Genomic DNA, 20,605 nt, shown 5'->3' with positions numbered 1-20,605 from the left:
TTATGAGAGCGTATAATGCAAGACCACCCCTTATTTGAAATGCTTTCAACAGCCTAGTACCTGTAGTATCCCAAGCCAGGAGTGTACACTTTCAAACTCAGGCGAACGAAATCAGAGAGCAATGTATAGAGTAAATAAACAAAAGCGCCCAGTTTATTTAAACCCTGGTGCGGGCCAAATATGTATTTACTTAGTTCCACTGATCGACACCAGTGAAGGATGTTCTAATGAGTTCTGTTCGGCCCCAATCAACGCCAAAACGGACTTCAACCAATGTAGCAAATAGGAAATCACTTTCCGGACACGAAAACTTAGTGTGGAACATCGAATTAGGATAAACTTTGCATTTGAGGCTGAATTTCATTTGTTGCCGTCGATAATTTTTTTTAACTTTTGTATTAAAAGTAAAAATGTTAACCTGTTTTGTGCCACAATGCATTTAACCCACAAAATCTCAAAAGATAGATATGACAGTATACAGTGTTCGACGGCAACGACCGATTTTATATATTTACGAGTACCTATGAAGAGTTACAATCGTCTGCAATAATATCTTACGCAACGGAGGCCACTACAATAATTCACTTAACTTAATTATAATTATTTATTAAGCTTTTAAATCATATTAGTTTGCAGACTGACATCTAATGTGCCGAAATATAGTGAAATGATTTTGTATTTTGAAAATTTAATATAATAAAGTACCGACAGCTATATTATATTAATGATTATGTTTACAAGAACCAATATTCGCATAACATGAAGTCTGTAAAATAATGGAAAATACATCGATGTCTGAGAATATTTCGATTTCATATATCGCTCGCCAACATGTTTGCGTTACGTAAGATGGTACAGGGAGTGTCCACAGTCGGGACCGTGGTACCGACAGCTCCATATTGCTGTTTACTCGGGTGTCGTGTGTACAACGGTTTAGTTTTTAATAATACGAGTTTCGATGTGAAGTTTAAAAGAACAATATTTTGAAAATGTAAATTGAGTATATAATAATATTATAATATCGATTCTGTTAATTGGCTTAAGCCTAGCATTTAGTTTCATTAGCCTCCTTACTTGTATCTGTGACTGAAAAAGACTTGTTCAGAGATACCTATTAAATTCATTTAAATAATGATCATCGTCAGATAAAAAAAAAATATTCAGTAGCTTAAAAAACAAATGTAGGTATATTACTGACATTCCTGTCCAATGCTGGCCACAGTCATCTCTCAATCTTTGCGACGACCACTCATACGACGTTGCCTTTAAGTATTTAGTAATTTTCTCTTGAGTAGATCATGCGTCCAAAAATTATTGAGTCGTAAAGTTTCGCAAGTCACAAGTCACATAGAGTTTTACCTAGTTGACTTTTATTACTACATTTATACATATTACCTGCTACTACATTTATACAGTTATGTTATGCAATTTTTATGCAAACTTTTTTAAATAAGCCGTTACGGCTACAAAGAAACAATTAGAGATCGACTTAATCGATGGACTAAAATAGAATGTAGGATCTTCACTCTTCACCTAGAAAGTTTGTAATCGGCCGTTTCGTCGTACAATTTTAATAAATAGTTAGGTATAATAAAACATTTGCTTAGTAACTATTTTTCTAAATAAATCGTGGTAAAATGAACATGTGCTAAATAAAATTGTGTTCAAATAAAAATTATGCTAAATAATAATATGCTAAGCATTGGTTTGCCAACTAAAAGTACTGCAATAAGTTGGTTGGGAAGTGAAATTAGGCGAAAAATATTTCGGCGAGATGGCAGTACACCATCTGTAGACATAAACAATGACAACAGACAACTGAATGATTCGGAACCAATTTAAATATGGCGGCCACGTATTGTGTGTGCGCTGCATGGCTAATAAAACTATAAATTAGTACAGCCGGTGGCACTGTAGGTACTGACTGAGAGTTAAGCGATGAACTTAGTCTTCTTCCTCGCGTTATCCCGGCATTTTGCCACGGTCCATGGGAGCCTGGGGTCCGCTTGACTGACGCAACTAATCCCAAGAATTGACGTAGGCACTAGATTTTACGGAAGCGCTGCCATCTGATCGACCTTCCAACCCAGAGGGGAAACTAGGCCTTATTGGGATTAGCCCGGTTTCCTCATGATGTTTTCCTTCACCGAAAAACTTCAGCGATGAACTTAGTATGTACAGTAAACTGCAGAGCTAAGTGTTCATAGAAATGTATAGGGGTCACTTAACTCTACAGCTTACTGTACCTTTACCTTTATACAGCATGTCGCACCAATAATGTTGGCATGTGTGTGACATTTTGCAACATTTTTTTTAAAACGCGCAAGCGCACCTGGCACCTACAGGTATAATTAAATCGCAGTCCCTAATTGTACCGTTAGTTATAAACACGTCACTTTAAAGTACCTGTTTAAATTAGTAAGTAAGTAATACACTTTAAATCGATCACAACATTAATTTATGTGCCAATTAGGTACTTTCATTGGAAAACTAGTTTCATTAGGTAAACTAGATATTATAAACGTAAAAGAATTTAAAAGGGTGTCACACAAACTTTGGTATCTAAAAGATTGCTTATTGTTTAAATCCTAATACTCGTATTAAGCCCGCTCCACACTGGTGAGCGAATCGCGGCGCGAAGCCGCGAACGCGAGTGTGGAGTCGATTTCGCAGGTCTGCGTTCAAAACTCCACACTCGTGTTCGCGGCTTCTCGCCGCGATTCACGCATGAGTGTGGAGGGCGCTTTAGGGCGGTAATAACAGTTCGACCGCTTATATTATAAGCACTTGTACCAAGCGAGAGGCAAAGGTCTCCGCTTCAGTTTGGGCAAAAATTCTTTATGAGCAGGTTTGATAATTATATGGATGTTTTTTGTCGATTTAATAGTTGGGATTTTTTTCAAAATGGCGGAGCGATGGGGGTTCACACTTTAATTTCACATTTTAATAGTCGTACAGTTCGTTATTTCATCAAAAATTCTTCAATGAAATTATGCTGAATAGTTAAACTGGGGCCCGAACATCGAAAACTAAAGTATCCCATGTATATGATATGTATGTCGGTGACCGATCGTAAAGTTCATGTGTAATGTTTTGACGGTAGTCACATTAAACATTTGCCCGAAGGGCAAACTGTCCAGAAATAGGAGTCCGTTGACTCAGGGTACAACTGGTACAAGACAATGATTTTCACGTTTCACGATATGCCTAGGAATGTCATGATTTGGCGGATATTACGATCGGCTGCCGATATGTATAACCGCATGGACACCGGGCGCCATCAGATTTCTATACGTGGAGTTTTGAGTGACAGTTAATGTTGCGTTGCAAATAGATATTGTTATGGCTTTCACTAACCTTACTATATTATACACTGGACGTCCTTGTTCTCACATCTGTTTTTGCATTTCTAGACGCGTGCACTATAGTTAAATAAGATTTTTAAACAGCTTCTTGATAGTTATTTAGGCATGTAGCTGGCTTTTATAAACTGAACTAAAGCACATTCCATATACAACATTTAAAATGTGTGAAAAGTTTGTAATGTTAATAAAACAAATCCTTCTAATTTAATTGGAATAAAGCCTGGAAGTTAACAAAATACAATAGTCATTAAATGTCTTTAACGTCATTCAATAGCGATAAAGAAATTCCGAACCCAAAGCGATAATTAAGCCCCGAAATTCGGCAGGGAACATTTTAAACAGCAACAAAACTCGTCTATTTTAACTTCAGCTCAATACTTTTGTTTCATCAGATATTCCAATTGATAGAACTTTTTACAAAGTACTCTATAAAGTACGAATTACTAATCGTTTGAAGGGCTGGCACGTTCTTGTTTTACTGCTTAAGTGTTTAAAAACCTTCGCGGGTACCATTGTTCGACTTTATTTACTTCAAGTTAGCTTAGGGCTCAAGGTTCTCTTAATTATCTTACAAGTATCAAACCTTACTTTAAAATTTCATCGATAAACACTTGATGGTTCTTAAAACCAATAACTATCCAGGCAGTTTTCTTTATTTTAATTCTTTTTTTTTTCTTTTTTTTTCTTTATTGTTTTTGTCTGCCGCATGCATCCAGAAGATGGGCTAGTGTAGGTAGCTACTAAGTGGATGCCAGAAGAACGGACGGACGGGACGATGCGAGAAGAACGGATGTCAGGAGTCGTGGAAGAAAAGGGGCTATCAAAAAACAATCTTTTACTGGTTAGTAACAACAGATAATGTTTTAATGCCGGCTTAAAGTGACTTCAGATCCTACTTTTTCAGAAATAGTGATCAAACGTATTCCAGCTTCCGCGTTACCCTAATGCCATTAGCATACAAATTACCAATTGCAACGTGAAGAGACGTTTTTTCACTTTAACGAGCTTCAACTTAGTTTTGACGTAAAACGGGTTAAGTATTTACAAATAAGTCTTCCAAACATAAGTTTTACACTTTATTTGGGCCGATTTTTATTTTGTTGCCGATTTTGTTGGTCTGGTTTTGATAAATATATAGGAATTCTAAAAGAAAATGTTGTATCTACTACACTTTTTGAGATTATTGGAACTTTCAGAATGTTCTAAGTAAAATGCCATAAGTGCTATGTGATTGCCATTACCAGCGCCTTTGATAAAAAAACACCACATCGGAGGGAGACTATAATAATATAATTTTTCAACTCAAGCTACGTGAGAAACTCGTTTAAAATAATTTTAATACGACAATACTGGTTGAAACTGTGAATTTTGTAGAGAAATTAGCCAATCAATGTTCAGGGTAATATTGGAAGGGACCTACATTAAATATTGTCTTGGTCAAATTTAAGTGGAATTTATCTGACTTTCCCTTGTGAGAAAAAATCCCGATAACGGACCAACACTATGTATAGACTAGACTTCTAGAGATCCAGAGCGCGGCAGCAGACTTATATCCTGTAGTTAGAGACAGTTCGATCTCGTTAGACAAAATTACTATGCATGAAACAAACTTTCAACTTCGTGCCACTCACATCAGTTGTAAAATTAATTATGTCAGTGAGCCGCGAATACACAAACTTTTGAACGTAAATCATATTAGTAAATCATGCTTAGAAGAACCTTGAAACAAAACTTGTAACGTCTGCGAACGATGCTATTAAGCTTAGAATAAATTTAAAAGTGGAAAAGTAGCAGAGCGCTGGAGTATAGATCCAGAGGCCGTGAGTTCAAGTCTCACCCAAGACAGTAATTTATCCACTTTAAAATCTATTCTACGCTTAAAAACTTGTACTTACCTCCCTGAAGATATAGCCTACAACGTTCCATCTCGGACTCACGCGAGCAAGTTTCCTTACAAATATTTTTATCACTGGAACGCTAGTGGAAAATTACGCATTTAGTGACATTTAATGGGAACTAATAGGTATACGATAGAATTCTTATCCACATAAAAGCGAGTTATCCTTTTCTACTCGTAAGTATATTATATTACTGAGAATAGGTACTGACTGAGAAAAAAACATTAGGTAGGTATAGGCACACCAGTACTTATTTCTCCATGCTGACAATTGATACTAAAGTAGCAATACTTACCAGCTACCACATTACTTTACTACAACAGTATTTAAATGAGTTTTAAGACATTAAGAGATATTACTCTACTTGTGAAAAAAAAAATGACAAAGTTAATTTTTCTTTTTCGTTAGATCATTTCGGAAACTACACGTGAAATGAAGAAGTAGTTGTTTACTCAGTAAAATATTATAGTTACATAAAATCTATCCATAAACGTCTGTCAAATCTATCAAGCCGTTGATAATCTCGCATTTTTACATTTGTGTTTGTTAGAAGCAGGTAAAATTTAACAGAGTTTTGCTAAGTGTTATAAATAAAGGGGTTAGTATCTAAAGCTGTTCAGAGACACATGAAGAGCCTTTTAACTAACCAATGAGCGGTGACGGAACCCGCACTCAGCGTCGGGGGCCAAGCGCCAATTGCGAAATGAAGTGTTCACAACCGTCGAGAGCGCCGAGAGATGTAGCGTATACATTTACTTACTTTTGACTATATAAATGATTTTATTCCTGTATACCGGCACCGATAATTTCTGTACAACAATAATTTGTGAGGCTTTTGAAGATGATAAGAATACATCCACACTTTTTTTACATCCTATCAAACTTTTGATAAAAAGATATTGTTCATTTACGGAAGAAATATCCGGACGTTTTTGGTTAAAAAATGTCACTTTTGACACTGACAGATCAGATCCATATCTAATCCAGATCTAATTCAAACCCTGTTATAATTTTAATTCTAATTCTATTTTTAATTTTAGAATACTCCTGACATTCGATTACAATGAGGAATGTCTCCAGTGCTCGAGTGCTCGTGCATTTAAAATCCAATAACCCAGTAAACATTTTCCAATTTCATTTTATTCTTGGAGATTTTCAGCCGCTGATGGAAACTACAGAAGAAACCAATTAGTTAGCACGTTTACTTTTTATTTATATCTAGCTAATTTAAACTTTGATCTAAATAAGCTTCACCATTACAGTAACAAACTGTGTAACAAGGATAACGTTCTTTACCTTTACATTATAATAAAGTCATACCGTAGCGACTTTTTGAAGCGAAACCTGAGTATGAGGCTGTATTAGAGGTATATAATTATGTAACGCAACTGCATTCGAGACTGGGTCGCGACTATCGTTGCAAATGGTTACAGTGTAAGAAGGGCCATTAATGTTTCCCTTGTTAAACAATATTTTTTAACTTTTTGTAACTGCTGTGAGGGAGTGAATATCTTAAGCGCTGAAACAGATATATATATTGCTTAGCAACGTGTCGAAGCTGGATTGCAGTCTGCCTGTTTAGGCCCAAATATAGAGCATTATTATTGCACTTTTAAGTTTAGATATTAATATTTTTTTAAATAATTTATTTTATTAGAGGACTGAGAGTGGGTCGGTTCATATCGACAATCGAAGCTCACTTAAAACTTGTGACTCTTAACCTCCTGAGACCCAGAAGCAATTGTTTTGTTTTTGAAATTGGAACCCTTAGTTACACAATAAAAGTTCAAAATAGGTTTTGGAATATGTACAAAAAATTGTACGCAGGGACTTAGGAGGTTAAGTAAATCGTATAGTACATAATACAAGTGACTACAAAAAGCATATGTAAACAGTATATAGGTATTCGGATTCTGTCCATTTCATAATTACATTAAACGTATCAAGAAACAAATAGCAACTCTCTCGTTAAAATCCCTTTTGCCTGAAACATCGTTGTTCCTTAGTTCGCTAATTGGGAAATAAATTCTAAATAATAGTAACTTTCTCACTAGTAACTTTCCCATTTAAAATACACAGTAACTGGCCAACAAACACTTCTTCTCCAGTTGTAATACCTATGGTACAAATAGCGAATTATTCAATACGTAAGTAGATTTTCGGTCCTGGTTCTGATAAAATTAGTTATATCTCAACAATGGCCTTCGCAGAACAATAATAAATACTTTGAATCGCGATGGTTTCTAGCAGATTGTTCGTCCCATTTAACGTAAATAATGTAAACTATTTCTAAAGGCCCGATTTTCTGAAGTGCCGAAATGGCATTTTGGTTAAGGTATACGGTAAAACCGGACTATTTTTCGGCGAGTTGGAAGGACATCAGACAGACAGACACACTTTCGCATTTATAATATTAGTATGGATTAGTATGGATATATGGACGGCCCACATTTTAAAATTATAACTTCTAAACTTAGTAGCGGTACTTAAAATACCTCTATGTTCTAAGTTTCATTACAATAGTATAGTAATAGTGACATAAGAACGGACAGATAGACAAACATGACGAAACCATAAGGGCGGGACCCATGGTTTGCCATTTTGCCAGATAAAATGACTGTATATAATTAACTGATACGTCATGATCATGCAACTTCATCATAATCACCAAGAACTTTAGTAGCGCATTATTTCAGCAGCAATTGACATACATATTGAGCTACTAAGTTAAAAGCCATTAAATCTGCCAAACGCAGTTTGATTAAAGCTCTGAAACCAATTAACTGAAGCAAAGGATATTTCCAATGCCTGGTGTAAAATAGAGATAGATGTGAGAATACCCATTATAGAAACTCCGTCGCAAACTATTTCCGCATATCGGTTATCACCAGTAATACATTTCTATGTAAACAAAAGACTGAGGTATTGCATTGTGACAATTCCATTAGTGCATTCAATAGAGGCATTCCCGGGACGGACGTCGTTCAATCAAGATCTACCAGACCTAATTAGAATTCAACATTCGCTTACTATATTCCAACTGAGCCATATGTTACTTATATGGTGGAATGGTATACTTAATTCAGTAGTTACACGTCCATTATACTAGGTCACTGATACAATAAATATTATATCCAGATAATCTTAGAAAGGAAAAAGAAAGTAACGAAAGGCAATGAAGACCTACATGGGATCTAGTAAAGTAGAAAGTGAACTTTATTTCCAACCAGGCTATCAAGGAGACGACTAGAGAAAAAAATATATGGAGATTGTTCCACAAACAAGATAATAAACTGGCATGGGGGGCAGACATCAGCGTGACATGCTGAGCGTTATCTCAAATGGTTGCATTTTTACATGATTGATAACATGTTAATGTAGGTACTTACCCGGTGTTGTAGCGACATGTTGCTCCCGTTCTGGAAGCGAACTATAGTCTGCAGCGACGCAGGAGTCGACATGCTCTTGGTTATAGACGAGTTGCCCGCCTCTTTCTCCTGTTGTTCTTTCAACAGTAAACCTCTTGCTATCTTAGCATTCAAGCTTTTGTTTACATGCTGGTGAGGCAGTAAAGGAGCTTCCATTGTCTTTGTTGTATAAGATGGTGACGAAGTTTGGCTGAACGAGTCAGAGGATACATTTGAGTCTTGTCTGACACTTATATTCGATCCTGAACTAGGAGATCTTTTCATCGTCTGGTTTTGCGTAGGAATCGGTGCTGGTGCTGGCGTATATGGTGTGTCCGGTAGACTTTTTAAAGGTCTTCTAGGGACTTGTGGTTGTGGATTGCGATTGCAATCGAGTCGCGGTTGAGGCGAAACTGAGGCGGTTCGCTTGTTGCCGTTTGGATCCGTGGCCGGACTGGTGGGTGCAGGTCTAGGTGGAGTAGGGGGCGGTAGACGTCGCGGGGGCTGCGGGGACGAGCGGCGCGGTGGCGCGGGAGGTGGGACCGGCAGAGGAGCCGGGGGCGCCGAGCGCTGGGGCACCGGCGGTGGCGGGACTGCCACAGGTTGAATAATTTGTGGTGGTGGTTGTAACTGCAGACAAAGAAAAATAACATGTCTATTTTCAAAAAAACATAGGAAATTAAGGTCTTGACGCAATCTAAAAAATAAGGTCGATTCTTAACTTTTTTTTTAAGAAACAAGTTTTCAGTGTGGAAAACTTTAAAAAATGTTAACTTATTTAATACTTCGCCATTTAACCCCTGCCCCTGTAGTGACTTATGGCGTATTTAAAGTATGTCATCCATTTGCACAGGCCAATTCGAACCTACACAGACATCAGAATGATATCTAAATGATGGCATTTAGTTCATGTTCGTGCATGTATCGGCGCGAGCGAGTCACATGAAAGCTAAGAATATGACATCAGTTTGATGTCAGTGTACGTTCAGTATTGATTAAATCCGATCGGACAAGATGCTTGCAGGTTGTTACGAGTATTATAACTATTAGAAGGCACCACCCATACTCGCGTCTCCCGAGCGTCAGCGTCAAATAAGTACTACCTATATCTGCTCGTCGGAACGACAGCTGCTATAGCGCTGACACTAAAACTACGTACGTTACCTTGAGTACAGGCCGGGACGGTGCAAGCCGCGACGGTGGGCAGTAGGGCAGCGCATCAGACGGGCAGTAGACGAAGCCCGAGGGCCGCGGAGGCTGCGCCGGCGCGCACGCGGCCGTGGAGTGCCGCCGCGGCGCGCCGGCGCTAGGCCGCAGCAGCTCCAACAGCTTTTCGCCCGGTGTCGCGGCTAGGCTGCCGGCGCGCCCGCATCTGTCACATAAAAACAAGACTAGTAGGTAATTCACCTCGAACTGAGTTCTCGCAATTCGTCAAGAAAGTGCAATTGAAAAAGTCTTTTTACCACAGAATTATATACGAGTAGAGTGGATTTATAGACATCAATTTAATTTTCAATGCGATTGAATACAAAACGTTAATAGGCAATCAAGAAGGGTGCCGTTTTTGATAATTTCGACTACGGATTTATGTTAAAAAGCATTTATGATCCTCAGGTATGAATTTTTCAATATCTGGGAGACCGAGCTTTGCTCGGAAAAATGCGCGTTTTCCCAGAGATAATACCTAGCTAGATCGATTTATCGAAATTTCATCGAAATCGCTAGTGCCGTTTCCGAAATCCCGAAATATGTATATAAATAAACAAGAATTTCTCGTTTAAAGGTATTACATAGGTAGATTAACGATTGAGACAAAAATGAAAAAAATCAAGATGGCGGCCAATTTTTATCATTTTGATCATGTAAGGAACCTTTCCGGGCGTCAGATATCAATTTTCATCATAATCAGTCCAAAAATGAAAAAAAGATGGAGAATGTTTTTTTATTTTTACTTTGACAACGGTTCCATATTAAGGGACCTTTTTCAGATAGGTACTTTGATATCAATTTTCATCACAATCAGTACAAAATAAAGAAGTTCAAGTTCAAGACGATTGTGCCAATTATTATTAAGGTTTCACATTAAGTGGCCATAATATTGAGTTTAATTTTATTTTATGGGCTGTTCAATGAAATCTTTATTATAAGGTAAAACAAAATAATCTACAAATCCATAAGCTTTTTCCTTATTAATAAAGTTTAAAACTCCGTTTTGCAGAGTTCTTGTCGAAATAAAATATTCTACGTAATTAAGTTTTGCGGTCGAGGATTCTGAAATTTAACAAACAAGTCTACCAAGTTGTGTTCAATTTATTTGTATTGGAAACAATTCCTATACAAATAAATTGAAAACACGATACAATAAATAAATAAAAAAATTAAATCCGTAAGTGCAAACTTACGTACTTATTTAAAATGTTTGCCCCAAATACTAGACAAGTTTAACAAGCCTCGAAAGTCGTTGGACATTTGAGTTTATTTTGTATATTTAACCGATTTGTGATAGATATTTTACGCGCTACTTTCTGTCCGTGTCTCTCAAAATAAAATCGTGCTAATTTTGCACGATACATGTTAATTTAAAAAGTTTTTTTTTGTTTTAATTATGAGGAAAAACGATTGACATCGCAAATTTGCGAAACATTCATTAGTAAAAAGTGATAGGATTCAATTCTTGTCACATCAGTAAAAAGCCAATTTAACAAAAACAAATTAGACAGACAATAAGCTTCAGCTGAAAAGTCAAATACTCGTAACAAATAGGATTTTCACTTTGGTACGGCTTTAGACTAATCTCCGAGTGCTGCAAGCTGACAGCCAGCGACGGAAACGCCCAGGCTTCCGATGTTTACCGAAACCTGCCGAATGCTGCCAAAATCCACTAGTCGGATAAATCCAGTTCAGACAATCAATCAATCAATCAAATCTTTATTTCATTAACAATACAGTATTGTGTTTGAATATTACTTGCTAACTTACATTAGGTAGTCATACAGTACAATATAATATAAGGCCAATCCGAGTTTTGGTTAATCGATCATTTCTTCAACCAAAAGCGTCAATTTTTTGACACTAACAGATCAGTATCATATCGGAAACAAATTAAATCACTAAAACTCGAATTGGCCTAGACATGCCTGTATATTTAGTACCTAATAATGCCCATTCAGATAAAAAAAAAGTGATTTGAAATACTTATCCCAAAAAATACACCATAACGCAACTTAGATGCTACGAGGCCATATTAAGAGCCCATCAACGTGCACACTAGCGCCAGTGCTAAATAATCGTGATTATTTAAATTTAACGATGGATATTTAAAAAAGGGGGCCGCTACGTACTGTATTTTGTATTTAAGTACCTTTTGAATACATCAAACTAGTTTTTATGTTTGCTGGATTTGTCAATCTATGCGTCAAAATTTAAAACGGCCGTTTTTGTTTTGAGTTCATAGATCGACGAATCCAGCAACATTATGTTGCTTTTGATACATTTATTTCATAAAAACTAGTTTGATGTATTCATAAGGTACTTAAATACAAAATACAGTATGTAGCTGCCCCTTTTTTTAAATACCTATCGTTAAATTTAAATAATCACGATTATTTAGCACTGGCGCTAGTGTGCACGTTGATGGGCTCTTAAACACAAATTAAGGTTTTTCGATTTACAAGTTTCGAGAGGTTTTGTAAAGCATAAACTACCTTGTTGACTGCTTTCAAATTTGATCTGCTTATTTAAGCCCTTTGATTATCTCCTATTATTTCCGAGTATACGGACCTACGAGTCCTACGACTCTACTTATATTACACCCTCTGCCTAATGGTTACAGCATTTATCCTGTAGAAACAAAAGGGGATCGGAGGTCACTCTTCACATAAACGCAACGTGAATAACCTGTTAGTGGTGACATCATTCGTGCCGTCATGCCGGTGATTAGTTGTGTAATGGATGGCCAGCCGAATCCGAACTGGCTGCTAATGTACCACAGGCCGTATCGACATACAAGTTTCATTATCACTATTATCTGTTACGTCTTTTTGCTTCTGAGTAGTGGCCTGTGTGCGTCGCTTTGTTCATCAACGACTAGCCAGATGTGATTAGCATCAGATTGCCTGTTCGGCTGTTTACAGGAAAATTTATTTTCCTAATCATGGAGCTAAGATATGATATTAGATGGATGAATTGAAAATAATGCGCAAAGTTGTTGCGTTGGGTATTTTTTTTTAATCGGTTATATTTAATATATATTTATTTTATTTTAACATTAAATTGATTTGCTACAAACTTATAAAAGTAGGAATAACAAATATTAAACTCTAATCTAAAGGGCTTGCTTCAAGGGCTATGTTTAAGGACTCAACGTAGTTTGTAATTAAGTAATTTACAAACTTAAAAACTAAATCTGAAAATTAATTGAGTGTACTAAACTTAAAAAAAAACCGGATAAGTGCGAGTCGGACTCGCCCACCGAGGGTTCCGTACTTTTTAGTATTTGTTGTTATAGCGGCAACAGAAATACATCATCTGTGAAAATTTCAACTGCCTAGCTATCACGGTTCATGAGATACAGCCTATACGTCTACCACCAGTTTTTACATTGACATAACGCTCACGTCTACGTAATTTACTTTCTGTACATCTCGCTTGCACTAATATGCGAGTACGAGCGAGATGCATAGAAAGTAAGTTACGTAGACGTGAGCGTATATGTCAATGTCAAAACTGATGGTAGACGTACTGGTGACAGACGGACGGACGGTCGGACAGCGGAGTCTTAGTAATAGGGTCCCGTTTTTACCCTTTGGGTACGGAACCCTAAAAAGGTTTTTGTTTAAATAAAAATACTTAAAACTAACATATCTAGGTACATACTATTTATTAGGGTCGATAGAAACCGAACCCGGGTAAATTTGCCTAGCACTAACGGCTCGATTCGGAAAATGAATTAGATTTCTACTAGACTTCAAAAAGTTACGATATGGATAATTTAAAGATATTTGTAAGATAGATATGTCAAATTTGACGTTTCCGCGATTGTGGAGATCCTCTTGAACGATTTCGACAAGTTATGACTTAGATATCCAAGTCACATCTAGTCGATATCTAATATAGATCTAGTGGATATCTACATCGTCTCTAGATCTTGTGATTATCTCGAAATCCGAATAGGCCTGTACGTGCCTTCTTTTATGTTTGTTTGGCTTATTTGGCTGGAGCGTTTTAAATATCGGCTATTATTGTGCTTGTTTTGTGTTAAGGTAGTAAATCAAATGGATTAAAGAATCTGTCAATTACAAACTATCTTTAAATTACCTGTCCCTCACTGTGACAGAAAATCGGCCCGCGGTGTCGGCGGCATTGTACCTACTGTACAAACCGAAGGTCGCAGCTAATGAACCTGGATCGATGCCAGTTCTTCGATCGGCCCGATTCGAACTTTAGGATACGTCAAATATTACGGCTAGATACGATATGGATTAGATATGTCAGTGTCAAAAGTAACGTTTTTGTTCGAAGAAACGTCAAATCCATATCGTTTCTCGATCTATTAACTGACGTATCTTAAAGATCGAATTTGGGTAGTAGTTTTTATTCAGTAACAGAAAGGGATCAGACTAAAATAAAATTGGTTATTTCACTAACAGCTATGGAAGTGCAAGAGTACGAATGATACACGATAAAAGTTTAACTACCTGTCATATCCATATAAAATTAGATAAGCTGAAAAATTGGTAATGCAATTGTAGAACGACCAGGCCCCAATTTCACCACGGTGACAGGTGCGACAATTGTAAAATCACTGTTGCTGACGTCACAGGCATCCATGGGCTACGGTTACCGCTTACCATCGGGCGGGCCGTATTCCTGTTTGCCACCATCATTGTTTTATTAAAAAAAACTTTATTATATCGGAAAAAAACAGATATTTCTTTTGCGAAGTTTCTGACAATTGTCAAGATTTAGAAGAATTGTAGGTAATTCTTGACAGGTAATGAGTTATATGTCGGAATTTCGTGACAATTGTAGTGTTTTTGTGACAATTGTCATAAACTTAGCAAGAGAAATATCTGTTTTTTTACGATATAATAAAGTTTTTTTAAATAAAACAATGATGGTGGCAAACAGGAATACGGCCCGCCCGATGGTAAGCGGTAACCGTAGCCCATGGATGCCTGTGACGTCAGCAACAGTGATGTTTTACAATTGTCGCACCTGTCACCGTGGTGAAATTGGAGCCAGTTGATATTTTAGAATTAATTTTATTCATTTTATTGTTTGTCTTCGCGAATGCAACGATTCAAGTGGTTGTTCCTTCCTTTGACAGTCGGCCCGATTCGAACATTACTTATAACTTGAATCACAGCGGTACGATACCGATCTGTCATTCGGCTACATCTGGTTATTCAGCTACACGTGTAATATATTCAGGTATTAAACATCTACAAGGTATGATATAAAAAAAAAACATTTTCCATGCATACTTGCATTACTACAACAACTTTAAGGTAGGTTGTTGTCGGATTACTAAAGCAATTAGAAGCTTTGCTGAAGCCAAAATGAAGTTTAGTTTTTCCACAACAGCCAACTATTAACTTTTCAAAGCTTTGTTATTTCTCTCACAGCATGTAATTCTAGATTAAATTTTGTTAAGCTTTTAAATTACCTAACCCTAGCACCCATTAGTATTGTTATTTAGGGTTGCACTTCTAAATATAAATGTACAATAATATTATTTAAAAAACTTATCAAAGAAAGAAACAATTTGAAATATGAGCTGCCGGGAAAACGCGCTAGATAGCGCGCTTCTTTTGGATTGCATTAGGTAGGTATATCCTATTCAAGTTATTTACTACATATTTTCTCTAAAATAAAGGAAGAACAACTAATAAAGCTAGGAGGTTGGAGTTGGATCAAGGGTCAGATGCAGAAGGCGGTGATCTTGGACACGGCGCGGATAGTCCGCCGGTTCCTCTCTCTGCTGCCCTAACCACCGGTAGCTTGGGCCCTGCCACGCTGCTGGCGGCACCCTAAGTTAGGTTAGGTTTTTATAATGTGTTTATATGTATTTTTTATTGTTATGTAAGTGTTTTTATATTTTACTTTTATATTATAAACAACCTAACTTGAAATGAAAATAAATAAAGAAAATTTAATTTGATTTAGAAAGTTACTTAGATCCCTTTATGAAATTAAAATTATCTTTAAAGTGTAAACTACTTTATGTATTTTCAAAAAACCTACTAAAGATATACAGGAACGCAAGTGTCGTTACCGGGATGCTGCTTAAAACATCTGACACAGATGAAAAGGCCTATTATTATTATTATTACTAAAGATAACATTCTCGGTTAAGCCATAAAGACCCTAAATATATTTAGGTACTGAATGTCATGTACTACACATGTTTAACTTATAATACCTACAATATTTCTCTGTATGCCTGTATTAGTCTGTATTAAAATTATAATATCAACCCTAACTTCTGATCGATATTCCAGGTAGTTAGATGTCAGACTGTCATAATGGGAGTTAAATTATTTACAATTACTACCTGTTAATATAATTCGGGTACATTCCTGAAATGATTCATAATAGAGTACCTATCTGAATAAATGATATGACTAGAATGTAAATTATTTTAGTAGCTTCCAAAATGGAATGGAAGTAATTAATACCAAAATAATTGTGTTGGCAGAATGAAATGTTTCATTAATTCTGAATTATATTTTGTTAGAATATTCCGCGAACAAATCTGCACTGGAAATCTCTGGAATCGGAATTTCAATACTTTCTTCACATTTCAACTAAAAGCATCATAATAGTTGTGTACAGTACACCACGGGATTTTTATGCCATTTAGGATTCTTGCTAAATTTTAAATTCTATAGAGTAAGTATTGAACATCCAATTTAGCTTGGACCCTAAATGGCGCAACAATCGCGGAGCGTGATGGTACATCATTGAATATGAATAGATTATCTAATTCCTAAGGAATTAAACGAGCGATCTATTTTTGTGGGATGACCTCAGTCTGTACTCATTCGTCAAACGCAAAAAATACCCATATCCATAATTTAACGAGCATTTTCGGCGCCTGAAATTCAATTCATCGATCGCACAGATTGTATCTTAATCTATTTTTGGTGATGACGCTGTCGCTTCCCTTACTTAAAATATGTTTGAGTAAAAGGGGCTTTACCGTTCCAAAATAAATTTTATTTCATTAAATGTCCGTTCCACTAATAAGGAAAAATATTATGGAATCGCCTCTTCTTTTCCCCACAATTAATTTCCACCACTAGGTATACGTTAGCTGCGAGGTTAAAGTATGGTATAATATATAGCGCAATGATCGTTTTTTAATAATTGTATTTGAATAGAGTAACCTCTTTAAAATCGGGTAGCATTTACTACTACAATTATGTCGCTTTTAATGTATACGTCACCGTAAACTAGTAAACACTTGTCAGCTTATAATCTCACCAGTTAAATTATAAACTGACGGCAGGATGATTACAAAGTACCTATGTACTTACGTTAGATTGTAAACTATGTAACTGGTGTACAATCTTACGGTCTCATATATAAACATATATAATTATTTTAACACATTTATGTAAAATTTTTACAATAGCAAATCGAATAAACAATATCTCGCCTTAAGACGAAACAGGAGCTGAGTTTTAAATTTTTTAGGTAAATATACCCGTCTCGCTAACGGAAGCGGCACCTAAAAGTAGTGCGATAAGGACAAGGCGAAAAATGCTGCGTAAAAATCTCAAAAATCGAGGTTTCGTACTCCTCTGTTTCCTCCTCCAAAACTTAACCAATAGTAACCAAATTTGGAAATCTAAATGATTATGAAATTATCTGTGTCGGACCGTTTTGCTTTTTCGGCTAATTGATATCAGTTTTGAATGCCACGCCTCTCATTGCGGCATAGTCAATTAGGCCATTTTTGAAGGGCTCTAGCGCCTTAAAAAACAAAAATATCAAAAAAAGCAAAACGGTCCGACATAGATATTGACAATATTAATCTGTGTTGAAAAAATCATTGCTCTAGCTTCAAAAACCACGGAGGAAAACGAGAAGTACGTTTGTATGGAGAAATGACCACTCCCGTTGGCTCTTAATTTTTGTATATTTTGCAACAACGACAGGAGGAACATTCTAAAAATGAGAAATATATAGGGATGTTACTTAAGAGCTGTTTCCCACTGCCGTCCAGTTTTTTGCGGGTACGAGTACGGTTTTTTGCAGGATCCCGTTTTCTGTAGTACCTATGCAATATGCATGCAGGATGCAAACAGAATCCTCGTGTGAAAGTTACAATATTAGCACCTATACTACTAAAACGGGATCCTGATGTAAAAACCGTACCCGCAAAAAACTGGACGTTAGTGAGAAAGCCGCCTAAGTGGTATGCAGAATTAGATAACGTAAAAGAACGGACATTTTGTGGCCGTCTATTTAATGACATTACCGCGTAGGATCTGAGGGGGATCAGCGCTGGTCATATTCCTTACAAAATCGCAGAGTCTTGGCGAATCTGCTAATCATTTTTTAATACTATTATTTAATTTCGTCAATCAAATAAATTGATTTACTCGAAGTTGATTAAATTGATAGACTAGTATAATTGCGAATAATATCTTACATTAGTGTTTTAAAATTTTAAAGTATTAAAAGTTCATTGGTCTATCTTGGTACTTCTGAACAATTAGTCTCGAGTGCTACTTAGCTTTTATAATAAACTTGGAATTGCTTCGAATATTTTCGCCATCAGAAAGTAACTCGTAATCTGAAGTGATTGGCGGGAACCCGTGGCATAAGACGTGTCTACTCTATTTTCTTTTAGTAGGTACGGATGCCGGCTTAATATACTGGGGGCGTATTCAAGCTTGTGAAACATGACATCAATCTAAATTTGAGTATGTCGCGCTCATTTTAATACAATAAGATAATTATGTATAATATTTCACAAATAAGAGGGCTTATAACCGACCGATTGACGACCGGTCTGGTCTAGTGGATAGTGACCCTGTCTGCTAAGCCGATGGTCCTGGGTTCGAATCCCAGTAAGGGCATTTATTTGTGTGATGAACACTAATATTTGTTCCTGTCATGGTTGTTTTCTATGTATATAAGTATGTATTTATCTATACAAGTATGTATATCGTCGCCTAGTACCCATAGTACAAGCTTTGCTTAGTTTGGGGCTAGGTTTGATCTGTGTAAGATGTCCCCTAATATTTATTTATTTATTTTATTTATTTATAAGAACTGATTTCTTAACTGGACAAAATGTAAATTAAGCAGAAGATATGAATTTTGACATGAACTTGTCATAATTTGTAGGTACAAAAATAAATAGGTAGTATTTTCCATTCATCGCTCTTGTTAAAATCAATCACTATTTTTTCAAAAGTACATTGTTGCTGAGGGATAAAAATAATGACATTTTCTGACTACTTAAATGGCAAACGGTCTGAGTCAGAAAATGAGATACATAGCCGAAATGTTGTATACATTGTTTTACAAGGTTTTTTTAAACATGTGAGTAAATACAATAAAAATATATCTTTATAGAATGTCGCATACGTAAACGTAACGTCGCATACGTAAACGGAAGAAACGGGAGAAGAAAACCGAGGAAAAGGTGGATGGACTGTGTGAGAGAACGGTGAGAGATGATATAAAACGAACGCGAGTGAATGATGAGATGACGAGCGAGAGAGAGAGGTATGGAAGGAATAGACATGCTGCGCCGATCCCAAATGAATGGGATAAGGGCAAGCGAATGATGATGAGAATGTCGCATACTTTATATACACGTTCCCTCCGCGATGATGGCCCCGGCGGAGCGTTCCACGCGCAGCGGACGAAAATGGAATATGTATGGCTTATTTTATAGCCCATAGGGCCTAGAAATAAAATTACAATTTTTTTTCCCACTGTATTCGTGTCATGCGTGCGATGGCGCTGCTTTGTCAATTGGGCACTTTGCGTCTTCGATTTACGAACAAAATCACACATAAAAAATACAACCATTTCCGAGCATGTTTGAGAAAAGGATATTTCTAATAACCGATCAGGACTTTCACACTTTTTACACTCGGGTGGCATCCACAAACGTTCCAATCTACGATTCTGACCTGGCTTTGATGTCGGCGTCGTCGCCCGCTCCCGGCTGCAGCTGCATGCCGCCTTGCGCCCAAGTCACCGTTAGCCAGTCTGCAACAACGGACACAATAGTCACAATAGGTTAGTGTACTGACCAGTCAATGCCTTTAGCTATAGACAGAGTGAGTCTTAGCCAATGGGCTTTCTCGACATCTCTCTAGTTCAGAAATTGATATCCTCTGAAAATGACGTTCTAAGAAATATATGTCATCGGAACGTGACCTACCTCGAAAGAGACTTTCTAATAATGTAGGCTGACCAAATTAGCTACTTTTTAAAGAAACATTAAAACTATTTGTTGCTATGAAATTAACATGAAAACGCAAGCATATTTGTATTCAAGTGATGGGTGAGCAGGAGTGAGGAAAACTTAGAGAGGTAGCAGAGCGATTTGCGGGAAAAAACAAACAAACAAAAAGGAAAGAAAATGTACATTTAAATTATAAATATTTATTAAATGTACGTACTTATTTTTTTAACCTATATAAAAAAATAACTCAGGAGAAAACAAAATAAACATATATTTCAAATCATAGATAAAATATCTGAAAATAACAACATTCAATGCCGGCAGACATTTAAATCTTCAATGTAAGAAACATCAAACACGTTATTAGGTACCTACGTCGCTCGTCTTCTTTGCAAAGAGTCAACAAAAATCATAAGACCCCGAAAAAATAACCTAATTTTTTTTGCCAGTCACCAGTGTCACCACGGTGATAAAAAAATCCTTGTGATTCATAACTGA

General features: G+C 36.5%; 1 protein-coding gene across 1 annotated transcript in view; it reads right to left on the bottom strand.

The window, feature by feature from the left end:
• LOC134789691 (atrial natriuretic peptide-converting enzyme) overlaps nucleotides 1–19,919 on the bottom strand; it is an 88,274-nt gene extending 68,355 nt beyond the window's left edge. Inside the window, exons 1-3 of the mRNA XM_063760297.1 lie at nucleotides 19,830–19,919; nucleotides 9,835–10,042; nucleotides 8,653–9,300 (exon numbers count right to left, since the gene is read on the bottom strand). Coding sequence (XP_063616367.1) covers nucleotides 8,653–9,300; nucleotides 9,835–10,042; nucleotides 19,830–19,876 — 903 coding nt within the window. The 5' untranslated portion in view covers nucleotides 19,877–19,919. The remainder of the gene's footprint in view (nucleotides 1–8,652; nucleotides 9,301–9,834; nucleotides 10,043–19,829) is intronic.
• Nucleotides 19,920–20,605: the final 686 nt, after the last annotated feature.

The sequence above is a fragment of the Cydia splendana genome, chromosome 4 (genome assembly GCF_910591565.1).
Source record: "Cydia splendana chromosome 4, ilCydSple1.2, whole genome shotgun sequence".
Lineage (NCBI taxonomy): Eukaryota > Metazoa > Arthropoda > Insecta > Lepidoptera > Tortricidae > Cydia > Cydia splendana.
Note: the sequence above shows the minus strand (reverse complement) of the source record. Positions and strands in the feature narration are given on the sequence as shown.